Source organism: Madurella fahalii (genome assembly GCF_045866475.1).
Source record: "Madurella fahalii IFM 68171 DNA, scaffold_6, whole genome shotgun sequence".
Classification (NCBI taxonomy): Eukaryota; Fungi; Ascomycota; class Sordariomycetes; order Sordariales; genus Madurella; species Madurella fahalii.
This window is the reverse complement of record NW_027263976.1, coordinates 1,402,644-1,415,257: the sequence shown is the minus strand read 5'-3', so window position 1 is coordinate 1,415,257 and position 12,614 is coordinate 1,402,644. Positions and strand designations below refer to the sequence as shown.

General features: G+C 58.0%; 5 protein-coding genes across 5 annotated transcripts; 3 read left to right on the top strand and 2 right to left on the bottom strand.

Annotated features, from left to right (window-relative positions):
* Positions 1–1,866: 1,866 nt before the first annotated feature.
* MFIFM68171_10450 (uncharacterized protein) lies at positions 1,867–3,606 on the top strand (the record flags this gene model as incomplete). Its single annotated transcript, XM_071065869.1, has 1 exon — positions 1,867–3,606. The coding sequence occupies one exon, from the start codon at positions 1,867–1,869 to the stop codon at positions 3,604–3,606; it is 1,740 nt and encodes a 579-aa protein (XP_070921970.1).
* A 712-nt stretch (positions 3,607–4,318) lies between these two features.
* On the bottom strand, positions 4,319–4,792 carry MFIFM68171_10449 (uncharacterized protein; the record flags this gene model as incomplete). The annotated part of the gene is made up of 3 exons (XM_071065868.1): positions 4,319–4,487; positions 4,581–4,685; positions 4,779–4,792. The coding sequence occupies 3 exons, from the start codon at positions 4,790–4,792 to the stop codon at positions 4,319–4,321; spliced, it is 288 nt and encodes a 95-aa protein (XP_070921969.1).
* A 602-nt stretch (positions 4,793–5,394) lies between these two features.
* POP2 (CCR4-NOT core DEDD RNase subunit) lies at positions 5,395–7,175 on the top strand (the record flags this gene model as incomplete). Its single annotated transcript, XM_071065867.1, has 2 exons — positions 5,395–5,922; positions 6,009–7,175. The coding sequence occupies 2 exons, from the start codon at positions 5,395–5,397 to the stop codon at positions 7,173–7,175; spliced, it is 1,695 nt and encodes a 564-aa protein (XP_070921968.1).
* A 1,153-nt stretch (positions 7,176–8,328) lies between these two features.
* FYV10 (GID complex subunit containing RING finger motif) lies at positions 8,329–9,829 on the bottom strand (the record flags this gene model as incomplete). Its single annotated transcript, XM_071065866.1, has 3 exons — positions 8,329–9,099; positions 9,164–9,703; positions 9,782–9,829. The coding sequence occupies 3 exons, from the start codon at positions 9,827–9,829 to the stop codon at positions 8,329–8,331; spliced, it is 1,359 nt and encodes a 452-aa protein (XP_070921967.1).
* A 1,811-nt stretch (positions 9,830–11,640) lies between these two features.
* On the top strand, positions 11,641–12,614 carry CBF1 (basic helix-loop-helix protein; the record flags this gene model as incomplete). Its single annotated transcript, XM_071065865.1, has 2 exons — positions 11,641–12,217; positions 12,286–12,614. 2 exons carry the CDS (start codon positions 11,641–11,643, stop codon positions 12,612–12,614), a joined length of 906 nt encoding a protein of 301 aa, XP_070921966.1.

Genomic DNA, 12,614 nt, shown 5'->3' with positions numbered 1-12,614 from the left:
GGAACAAAACTAATCGATAATGCCATGATGGGCCCTTTGGTTTGAGGGTTATCAAGATCACTGGCAATGGACGGGAAGAACGACATGAATACTTCATGATCTGTACCCAGATTCCCGGGTTTATCAAACGTACCATAGCCTAATAGTTCAATAGCAGAGTAGCGTCTCAGACCGCTTCGTCCAGGTCTATCAAAGATATTTATCTTCACGAGAGGAGGGCTGTCGGGTGGCGTATTGGCCGCATATGCTGGCTGTGATGGGGTTCTGGACCTGGTACTCATCCTACGAGGTGGTGAAGTTGTGTCTCACCCCGGGGTGTATAGTAAAAAGTGACTTTGATGTTTCGTAAATACCGCGATGTGGAATGCCTCTACAGAAGACGCTCGGGCTGCGGAGCAAAGTGCTCGCCGCCTAACCTTGTGATCAGAGACGCAATTAATCCGTCCGGATGGACCCGAAGGCACGAAGAGGATGATACGGTTGAAATAATGAAACCTGCCGCTGGAGGTGGGTTGCTCCTTATCGCCCGGAGTCTGCACCGAGCAAAGCACCCAAAGAGCCCAACTTCTGCTAAGAGTTGAACGTAGAGTGATGGTTTCGTACCTGTACCCAAGCCGCAAGAAGAGACTAAAGGAGCTAGCAGCGAACCTGGCCACGTGATCGAGTCGTCACTTCGCACGTCGCCGTTCATAGCCAATCGAGCCAGCTTATCAGTGGCATCTTCACCAGGTCATACTCATACTGGGACGCGGCCTGTTTGCGAGCAGATGGACATCACCAATGAGATCTATTGGTTATCGGCCTATCGCACGAGACGGGAGAGCTGCCGGTCGTCGCCATCGACGAGAAAGCGCAACAACTTTGATGTCATTTTGGCCGCCTCTGCAATCGGTAAGAAAGCGGGCTGGGAGTCCCACACTTACAGGCGGCAGGGGCGAGCCATCACTCGCTGGGGGACGGATTTAGCGCACATTCGCACCAATCGACTCGGTGCGTCTGTTGTTTTGCCCACGTATACGTCCTGGATTGGTTCAGGACCGCAACCCGGGAGAACAGATAAAAAGCGATGAATGGCGTCCTCTACGCAGGACCCAAGTCGAGAGCCTGCAGGTCGTCCGTCAACCGCAACGGTGTAGCTGCCAGTGGGACCTAGGCTGCCTTGGCAAGGGTGGGGCGCGCCGCGTAACGCCAACTGAAGCCCCTTGTAAACCGGGCCGAACTTGGACAGCTCCTTGCCGTTCTTGTCAACAGAGCTCGGTAACTTTCCCCCCTCCCCCTTGGCCAGCTTCTCTTGTTTTTTGAGTTTCCGTGTTCAACAAAACACAGTCAGATAAACAGACGCATGGATCTGGACACCGTTGCTCACGTCCAATTCCTCTGCTAATCCGCACTTACGAATACCTGTCTTGCCATTCTGCTTTGGAGGGAAACAGGCCTCTTGTCGGACCTGAATGCGCATGGTCTTCACCCCGCCCGTCATCCACGACCTTGGGAACGCAGAGGTCCACTCATCGGCTTGCTGGCGTCTGCTTCTTGCATTCCGACCTCTTACGTGTCTTAGGCTCAACTTAGGCCGCCGCGTCTTTAACGAAACGCCTGGATTATGAGCTGACACTAAATTGCTGTTGGAGGATTTCAGGGTTGGCGCAGAGAACGGCCAAGGCCAACGTGGGGGAACGGGGTACCCGTCATCGAGACTTCAGGTTCAGCTGTCAAGTTGTCACCGCGCAGATACGGAGTACAGTACAAGCCCAAGCTCCAGCAGCTAGCCCCGCCGAACGAGACGAGCGCAGGCCGACGGCATCCGAAGTTGGGTCTTGCGAATTACCAGGAATGTCCAAGGAGGGTCCGAAACATTAATTCATCATGCTAAGCGACAACCCTGCTGTTTCCTCCCCGCAGTCGGGGTTTTGCCCTCCAACCCAGGCCGTGCCCGCTCCTCTGCGAACATCATCAGCCCAGGTGGCAATCCCGGATTATGGATACGTTTCCCCCCGCCAGCAGCTCGAGAGGCGCGCGGTAACACCGGGTTCACCATTCCAGCCAAGCCAAAAGCCGCAGCAGCAGCAACGACAACAACAACAACAACAACAACAACACCAGCATGGCCTGAACGCACCACGCCCGTCGCTCTCACCGTTATCAGAATACCATAGTGGCTTTACAGATGAGGACCTCGGCCCGCCTTGTCCCTCTCCCTCTCCCTCTCCCTCTCCCTATACCATAGCCAACCATCGCAGGCAGCACTCGTTTCCTAACCTGCTGCCGTTGGCCTTGGGAAGCCGAACTCCCTCACCCACGAGGAAGACACACCAGCGGTACGCTTCAGACCAGATGCCATTCACCGGCGACGGAAAGAGCAACGGAAAGGCGTGGGCGTCGGATAGCCCGCGCGGCGGTGGAGGACTAGTGAGCTGGCTGAGCGGTTCAGCCGGCGCGAACGGGACCTCCAAGGACACAACGACACCAGACACAACGCCCACCCAGCTCCGGCGAAGCACAGCCTCCTCCGACGTAGCAACTCTCCCCAAAAACACCGCGACCGCCGCCTCCCGCTTCATGTCGGCCATCTCCTCCCGCTTTAACCCGGCCGCTACGACTAACACAAGCGTCGTTGACGGCGACGACGTGGACGACGAGCTATGCAACCTCAACCTCGAGGCCGCCCTCTTCCCACACGGCGCCCCCATCTCAGACCGGGACCCGTTCTCCCCGGCGGCGTTCAAGAACCTGCACATGAACGCTCTCGGCCTGCTCAACAAGCTGCAGACCGCCTACAGAGAACGCGTCACCGCCCTCCGCGAAATGCAGGCGGAGCGCTCGGCGCAGCGGGACGAGCTTGAGGAGGCCGAGACACGCGCGCAGCACCTCAAGATGCAGCTCGAGGGCATGTCGCGCAAGGCGCACGAGAACGAGCGCGCGATGCGGTCGCTCATGGAAGAGCTGGCGGCGGAGAGGCGGGCTCGGGAGGAGGAGAGGAGGCTTGCCGCGGCCGACAAGGCGTTGCTATCGCCTCTTGAAGGGGCCGAGGGCGCGTCGATGGTGTCGGAGGATCTGGGGGTCGACGAGGACCGTCGGCGGCGGCGCTGGACGAGAAGGACGAGCCACAGGACGAGTTGGAAGAGTTCGGGCGGGGAGGGTGACGAGTATGATAGCGACGAGAACGAGAGCGCCGAAAGCGAGAGCGTGTTTTCGAGGTGTCGAAGCCCCGCGTTGGCGTCCCCTTTGCCGCCACCGCCGCTGCCGCCGCAGACTGCTGCTCACACCGCGCCGTCATCGTCCGATGGGGCGTCTCCTACCATGGCTGTGGTGATTGACGGGCCTGGAACGGCGACGCCTCACGTGAAGAGTGTCAATGCGACGCCCAAGCAAAAGTCTGGTCAGCAGATGAGCGCGTTCCAGAAGATTATCAAGGGGTTCTCGGGCGACTCCGGGGAGGGGTATGGGGCGGATGGATGTGCCAACTGCAAGGGGCAGGACGCGAGCGTCGCGTGGGACACGGTTAGCCTGCTGAAGGATGAGAATAAGCATCTAAAGACGCGGGTTGGGGAGCTTGAGGTTGCTGTTGAAGGCGCCTTGGATTTGGTCAATGGTATCGGGTTGTGAATTTGTTTGTCCGAGTTTCACCCCGCGGGGTTCAAGGAGTTGCTGGCGTTTGGCGGGAGATTGTAATATATGCCGGAGCTACATTTAGACTGGTTGGACCATTTTGCATTGTGTTTGGCAGGGTTTTGCAGGGATGGGATCTGTTGGCGTGGACTACTTTCTGCTCATGGAGGATCCCGCGATGGAACTCTCGGGTCTTGCGAAATTGAAGATGGTTTTGTTGAGATATTTCTGAGCAGTGAAGAGGGAATGGCGAGCGAGAAGCGGTACGACCGCGAGTCAAGAGCTAGTCAGTAGCAGCCGCATCATAGCGCATGCAAAAGCGGAACCCAAACTCCCAGCGCAGGTGCAGATAATGGGTTCTTTTAGACGTGCGAGGTGGCATCCCCGTGCCTTTCATCCTCGTCCGTGGCTGGCCTCAAGCATCACCAGCCTGCTTCCTCTGCCGCGGAATTGGGGGACTACACCAACAGCAGCCCCCGTAAACGGCAGATTGAATAAAAAAAGTACAATGGAATTCCCTCCGCGGGCATGAGACATGCACCAGCGGTTTCTACTACTCGATCTCCCGGGATCCGGATCGGCCCCATCCATATATGTCCGCGCTCGATCCCATGCCCTTCCTGTCTATCCCTGTCCTATTTACAACCCAACTCACCCTCTCCGTCCCCTCACCGTTTCACCCTCCTTGCTTATCTCAAAGCCCACCCGCTCAGTGGTGGGCAACGCCGTGCCTGCCCGTGTGGTGCGGGTCCTCCGGCATGAAATAGTGCTCGTACACGCAGTAGGCCGCAAACGCCACCGTCGCGATGCCGAAGCCGGGCAGCGTGTTCCTGAACCGGTTCCACCGGGTGAATCGACCTGTGTAGCGCCAAGCCTCGCTATAAAGCTCTCGTGTTAGACTCTTAGCTATTTGGTTGTGGTTGGGGTTGGGGAACTGGTGGGGGGAGAGGGCGACGGAGAGGGTGACGCACTTCCTCTCCCAAGGGTCGTAGCGCGGGGTCCCGGTAGCGGCGAGGAACTTGCGCATGTCGAAGCCCGTGATGTTGGGCTTCTCGCCGTTGTAGGATCGTAATACTCTGGGTTGGAGGAGCGGGGAGGGTTAGCCATGGGCGAATTGGTTTCAATTGGGTCTCGGCGGGTGTGGGAGGGCTAGCGGGAGCAAGCTGTACCTGGAGGGCTGCATTGTGGGCGCTGGCAATTGCACGTCGGCTCGGGCGGTGCTCAGCGGGTTCGGGAGCTCAATGGGAGAGGTCGCATCACCGAGTTACTGAGTTGGTGTGTGCAGTTGATGGTTGGTGGTTGATGAGCTGCTCGTACCAGTGCATGCCCATGCCAAGCCGCTTAGTCAAAGAAAACTGTGGCCCGTGCGAGCGCGACCGGCGTCTGGCATCCCCAACCGTGCTGTTGCAAAGCACGAACGGACCTGCTGCTTCGTCCCTCCCCAGCCCTGGCGAATCCGAACACAAGTGCTTCTCTCGCGGCCTTTCGATTCTCTGATCAACGCAGAAATACCACCGAATACCTCAATCACCCGGAATTTTTTAGAGCGCGACCGCGTGCACATTTAGGGATCGCCAAAAACCAAGACTTGGACGCCCAGTCCCGCGACTTGCGCAGCTGTCGCCGCCTGAAATCAATTCCCCCCCCCCCCCTTCCCCCGGACGTGGGACGGGAATGGTGCATTCAACGCCCGGCTTGGACACGGCTCTCAGGATACCGCCTTTACGATAGGCTAGAAATAGAGGCAGAGGAAACCAGCGAGGCCGTCGAGGCCGCCACTACGCGATGCCACTTCCCCCCAATAGGTTCCCCAGCGGGCCTAGCACCCTATCGCCTTACCACCAGCAGTTCCCCGCCCATGCCCAGCACTCTACGAGCCATCCGCCTCCCTTAGGCGGCACCACGGCATACCTCAACGCCCAGGTCGGCCAGGTGAATCCCTTCTCGGCGAACACCAACTTATTAGGCCTTGCTGGTGGCCTCAACGCCGCCACTGGCTTCAATGTCGGCGCCGACTCTGGGCTCGCGAGCCACGCCGCGCGCATGGGCTTTGCGCACGCCGGCAACCTCCAGCAACAACAGCAGCAGTCCCAACAACAGGCCCTCCAACAGCAACAACAGCCGCAGCACGTCCAGCATGCCCAACCGATGCAGCACGTACAACATGCGCAGCAGCAGTCCCATGGCTTGGCGGAGCACGCGACCCGGGTGGTGCAGAGCAAGGGACGGATAAGAGAAGTCTGGAAGCACAACCTACACGAGGAGATGGCGAACCTGCGCGACCTTGTTGACAGGTATCCGTACATTGCTATGGTGCGGTCAATTTCTCCCCGCCCCCCCCCCCCCCCCCAATCGGGGCCGAACTGGAGGGCAGCAGCAGGCTAATATCCCCCTGACAGGACACCGAGTTTCCAGGCGTCGTGTCGAGGCCAATGGGAGGCTTCCGAGGGAAGAGCGACTACCATTACCAATGTCTCCGGACAAACGTCGACATGTTAAAAGTTATACAGATCGGCATCGCTCTCTTCAACGAGGACGGCGAGCAGCCCCCGGCCCGTCCAAGCTCGACCGATTCGGCAGACCTACGGAGGACAGGCAGCCAGGCGCCACTGCCCTATGCCTGGCAATTCAACTTCAAGTTCTCGCTCAAGGACGACATGTACAATCAGACGTCGATCGAGTCGCTCCAACAGGCGGGCATCGACTTTGCGCTCCTGGAGCGGGACGGCATCGACCCGCACGAATTCGCATCCCTCCTGATCCCGTCAGGCTTGGTGTGCTTCGACGACGTCCGCTGGATCAGCTTCCACGGCGGCTACGATTTTGGCTACCTCACGAAGCTCCTCGTGTGCCGGAACCTACCGTGCGACGAAGTCGAGTTCGACCAGATCATGAAGCTGTACTTCCCCTCAACCTACGACGTCAAACACCTCATGAAGCATGCCATCAAGCTCCACAACAGCGGCATGCTCACGCCCAGCGACCCGAGCTCGACCGAGATACTGCAGAAGTTCGAGCAAAAATCCGGGCTGGAGCACATCGCCGAGACGCTGAAACTCAAGCGCGTGGGGAGCGCCCACCAGGCGGGGTCCGACAGCCTACTGACGGGCCGCGTCTTCTTCGAACTGCGCAAGCGCATCTTCAACGGCGAGATCTCGGACGACCACCTCGGAAAGGTCTGGGGTCTTGGCATCCCCGACTTCTCGCTCGTCGGCATCACCATTGGCTCTGGTAACCACGGGACCGGCGCCAGCGGCAACGGAGGCGGGCAGGCGGAGAATACATCGCCCGGTCACGGCCAGGGCCAGAACGGCAATGGCAACGGCAACGGCAACGGTAACGGTAACGGTAACGGCGCCGCATCTGGTCAGAATGGCACACCTAGCACCCCCAACACCGGCAGCGTCGGCCTGGTTAGCACGCCTGCTGCGTCGTCGCATAATACCAATGGTATGGGCGCCGGCGGTGGAAGTGGGGGCAGCGGTGGTAGTGCCATGGGCCCGATGACACCCGGTGGGGGAGGTGGTGTGTTTGGCCAGTTTGCGTTTGGGGGGAACGCGCGGTAGATAGAGCGGGAGGCGTGCGTGTATCTTTGGCAGGAACAAGGGATATAAGGACGGGGGGCGGTCTATAAGATGGATGGACGGATGGAAGGTGGGACAACGGGAACCGGGTGATTAAAGGAAAGGGGTGAATTGGAGAAGGGGGGTTTGGTCTGTCCTCCTTTATTATTATTATTATTTTGTTTCCCAAGTCTCTGTTTTCCGGGTTTTGCGTCTTCCAATTTCTGTTTTGAGAAACGGTCCTGATTACCATGGCATGGAGGCTTGCGTGTGCCGGGGGCACTACGGATACCCCAGAATACATGACGCGTCTGTCTCTATTCAGCCCTCCGTCATCACCGGCGTCGCTACCCCGTTACCGATGCGAATCGTACGTTTACAACTGATGGGCGATTGCGCGGGGGGTGGGTGGTCATGGTTGTGGTGTTCTGGGACATCGGGAACGAGCACTCGGATCGGAAAGTGATTAGGTACCTGTTTGGGATGACGGATCAGGAATTTTTCAATACCCCCTTTCTTCCTTCTCGTCACACTTGGCCCCCGTTGGCTCTCCCCGTCTGTCTTTTCTTTGCTCCCTTCCGTCGTTAGCGCTGTCCGTTGACTCCTTCTGCCGGGCGTCATTCGTTTCTCGGTCTGTAGTTGTAGGAATAGTATTATTAGTGGTAGCGACGGTATCAAATGAAAAGCGAGTGTCTTTCCTGGGGGTTTCGAGGTCCTGAGAGCATTGGGTTAATAAGATGGCAATGCCACGTTGTTCCTACCTAGCACCCGTGAGGCACATGCACACAATGCACAACGCAAATTTGGTTCCCGAGGAATCCCATAGTTACGATAGCAACATATTCCGCTCCTGTTGTCCTCTTCCCGGATATGTCATTATATGCCGATGGCCGCCCAACCTGGTTTGTGGCAACTAGAAGAAAGGAAGAGAGGGGGGAAAAGGAAAACATCAATTTGCGCCGACGTATTGCCCATGACCGTATCCTATCCTCCCACCAATGCTCCCCCTTCGCCAATTTCCCGTATCGTATATACGCATCGGCCATGATACCTACCCACCAGAAACGCCAGTCCCATGCTTCGGAGTAATGCACACTCATCCCTTCTCATCCCTCGTGGTAGCAGCCACTAACTGGCGCGACCTACCTCTGTCCATCTACGTGACATACACCTTCCTCATCTCATCACCCAAGTACACCTCCCCGGTGACCAGGTCCTTGACGTGGCTGGAGTCCAGGCCGGACTTGGCGGCGTACTCTTCCAGACGGGCCTTGCCGTAGACGCGGCCGTTGGGCAGGAGCATGAGGTCATGCTCGAGCAGGCGGCTCTTGCCGTGGTGGGCGTAGCGCACGTGGCGGGCCAGGGCGTTGAGCTCGGTCGAGCAGATGGGGCAGACCCGCGTCGTCAAGCTGGCTGTGCCGTGTCGAGGGTGCAGATGCGATGATGATGATTTTGTGCTCCCGTTTTGGTCGGGGTTCTGGTCTTGGCTCTCACCCCGGCTCTGGCTCTGGCTCTGGCTCTGGCTCTGGCCCTGGCCCTGGCCCTGGCCCTGGCCTTGTTGTGTCTGGCCTTGTTGGGTCTGGGCGCTGTGACACGCCGGGGTCTTGAGGGCCGAGAGGCCTGACGAGAGGGCAATGTGCAGGAGGGGAATCATGGGGAGGCCCAGGAGCTTGAGGTGCTCTTCGACAAACGTGTCGGCGAGCCTCTGCCAGCGCGAGGCGCTGTAGAGCGAGGCGTATGGTTCGAGCTTGGTGTCGGGGCGGTAGGCGAGCAGACCGGCCATGTTGCTCACCTCGGTGGGGTAGGTGTCGTTGAAGGGCGTGATGTACTTCTTTGCGTGATTGATGGCTTCGAGCATTCTGGGCTGGGAGCCGGTGCGCATCATTTCGATGTATTGTTGGCAGCGTAGCATGAATTCCAGGCTCGACTGCGAATACAGGAGATCAGCGTAGCCGTCCAGAGACACAAGGAGAATTATGGCGAAGCTTTACCTGCATGCGGCGGAGCTCCTTTTTGTTCTCATTGCACCATGCCAAGGCCTCCTGAACACTCCCACCCTCGAGCGACTTGCGGATCTTGCTCACCACTACAAACGTGTCAATGTCGACCAGGTCGTGCATCCCTTTCTCGTCCGCTAATGCTATGGCCGATGTGTTGTAGCCATGCCGAAGCATATAATCGACCAAAATGCGGTCGAGGCGCTGCCGGGACCAGGCCTCATACTTGACATCGTCGACCGTGTTCACGTCGGCGAGCTCGTGTAGGTGCGCTACGCGCGCATCGATCTGGCGATAGAGGCGGTTCTCCTCCTCGGCATAGGTGGCCAGCTTGCGCTTCAAGCCGCGCATCTTGCCCAGCATCTGATCCAAATTCCTGACGACATCTTGGGGCGACGTCTTGCCGTTGAGCGAGCCGTTGGCTGTCTCTTTGAGCAGGTTCTTGACGAAAGTAGACTCCTTCTCGAAGGGGAGGTGTGCAGACCGAAAGTTTTTGCGGAGGAGTTCGTACGGGAGGCGGAGGCAGGGTTGGTCCTAAGAAGAGGCCGAATTGTGAGCAGAGCCGCAGGGAAGAAGGATGACGATGGCCCGGAGTTGATGACCTCCACGTACAAGAAGAAGGTGATTGTCGTGGTTGATTTTCGATGCTTCGTCCGCCATTATAACAGCTTTATTCCCGGTCTCCCCCGCGAGAATTTAGCAGGTTGGGATTGATCAGCGGTGATAGCGTGGTTGTGTTGGACTTAGTTCGGGCGCGGGAATGCAATCAGTTGTTTGAAGGTCGGACTCGGTGGGAGTTTGATGCCGGTTCGAGGCCGATTGGCCCCTCACCTCGTGTCAAACAGCGCCGCGGAAGCCATCCGATTCGCTGAAAAGGAAGTTTAACTAGACAGTAGTGTACAATGGGTGCGTTTATATTACACACTGTGCTCCGCAATTGCCACCGTTCAGAAGGGAGACCGATTGAGACGCTAGACAGTCTTGTTCTTGTCTTGCCCGTTTGACTCGAACGCATCCCCTTGGATTTTAGGTCAAGCAACCCCAAATACGGAAAACAAGGTGGGGTGGGCTCGTGACGTCTCTAGCAGCACCGACTACACCCAGCCGGCCAAATCATGTGCCCAGCCTGTCTCACTGGCTGGCTCAGGAGGTCGTGTTGTGACGAGGGGATGACATCTGGGCCGGTCCCTGGGCTCTGTATGCATGTTCAGGACGTGGCTGTGGAAACGCTGAGATGGTGTGCAGGAGGGCGGCGGCAAGCGCATGTGCCGCGGGATGGGCCAACCTGGCGGGGTTCAGGAGGCCATCGAGGTATTACTGATAAATGTGCGAGACAGTCGTGGTCGTACGACGGGTGGCCGAGGCTGTTGTCCCACCCTACGCCCAATACTACAAGGCAAACGAACAAGTATTTCCAAGTTGCAGTTATTAGCAGGTATCGGTCGAGAAGCAGCGCTCTCGAGAAAAGCGTTCGGCCCCCGCGGGGAGGTGTAGCAGACGAATCAGCGGGCTCAGGCAGGCTGTGGTGCTGATCTCTTGCGCATGCACGCCGAGAAGGTTGTTTCGGCAAAGGTGTTGGTCCGTGCGTCCGTACCGAACCGCGATTTAGATCGCCCACCTCCAGCCTCAGCTCACATGATCTTCCCTCTCTCGCACCTCGTCCACCGAGAACATCGAGAATTATCGCAAACCCGGCAACAAAGTTGATGGTTTTAAGCCAGGTATGTTTGAATTCCTAGAGACCCTCCATTTTCAAAGCGATCGATGCGCGACGGCTTTTGCATCGATTTTCCCTGTGTCCGTGGGTCCTGGCTGACCTTCCGCAGCACTCGTCACGTTTTCGGGCACGTTCTTCACATGACCTCGACTTAAACCTGGCAGCCCAGACCACAGAGGTAAGGAATCCCATTGTCAAAGGCCCCGTTCTCGCTCAAGAAAACGAGCCAAAAACACCCCGCTGCACGCACTGCGACCGCTGCGACATGCATTTGTCGCGTCGCTGAGATGCCCGGGATGGCGCCGTATGCGGCAGTCGTAATCTCCGGTCGCCCAGCGGGCGCTCAAGTGAGAGAATGCGCTGGAAAGTCAACCGTCGCTGCACGGCTCTCGCTGCGGGAGAATGGCAGGTGTCGTCGATATTGAAGATTTGCCCGATGCTCTTGGAAATCCGATCCGCGAAGTCGCCTCCAGAGAGAGAGGCCTTCAGGAACGATTTTCAGGGATCGCGCGATACGCGCCATTCGTCAGAAGCGACTGGTCGCGGCGCTCAGGAAACCAGCCTGCAGTGCTCTCAATTCACATCACGGAACTACCATGTTCTCACGGATTGTGTTCACGATTAAGTCTAGCGCAGTGATTTTCATACGCAAACTAACCGAAATCTACACTTCTCGATGGTTCCGTTCAGCTGGGGTAATTAAACGGTCCGACTGACAGACTCGATGATAGGATTGACAACCCCGCAACTCGCGATGGCTGCATCGGTCGGTGTCCCGCACCCCGAACTTCCTGAGGCCGCAACCACGCCTGGCCAGAAGCGGAAGCGCGCGAGCGAGTCTGCGTCGCCCGACTCGCGGCGCAATAAGCGTGGCGCTCCTGCCGCAGCCATGACCGTCCCCGACGCGGAGGCCGAGGCTTTTCTTGAAAACACTGTTAGCATCGCACAGGCCGCTCATGACCAGGTCAATGTGGACGACTTCAGCGCGCTTGCGCAGGCGACGGCCGCCGACCACGGCGATGCCACTGATGCTACCAATGCTTCCAACACGGCGGCTGCCGCCTTGAACATGTACCCATCGCTTCATGTTCCTCAGTCCACAGAGGAGGCGTTCGCCAACCAGGCTACGCCCGAGACCCACCACGAAGAGGGTGCTTTCAACGGCCATTCTACCAACCAGTCAGACAACCTGCCCATGGTATCGCCGGCTCCTTTGCCCCAGTCGGCAAACGGCGTGCAGCAGGAGCAGCGCTACAACACGGCCCCCAACCCGAAGCCCGCAGTCGGCTCTGAGGAGTGGCACAAGATGCGCAAGGATAATCACAAAGAAGGTAGGTTATATAAGTCTTGGGTTTCATTCACCATCTCTTCCGTGACTGGCTCTGACACAGCCCTCTAGTGGAGCGTCGCCGCCGTGAAACAATCAACGAAGGCATCAATGAGCTGGCCAAGATTGTCCCGGGCTGTGAGAAGAACAAGGGCTCAATTCTTCAGCGGGCCGTGGCCTTCATCACGCAGCTCAAGGAAAACGAGACGCAGAACATCGAGAAGTGGACTCTGGAGAAGCTTCTCACCGAGCAAGCCATTGCCGAGCTCAGCCAGTCGAATGACAAGCTGAAACAGGAGTGTGAGCGGCTCTACCGCGAGCTGGACACGTGGAAGCAAATTGCCCAAAACGCGGGCTTGCAGCTGCCGCAACAGAAGGAGGACCAAGGTGCCAACAGCTAG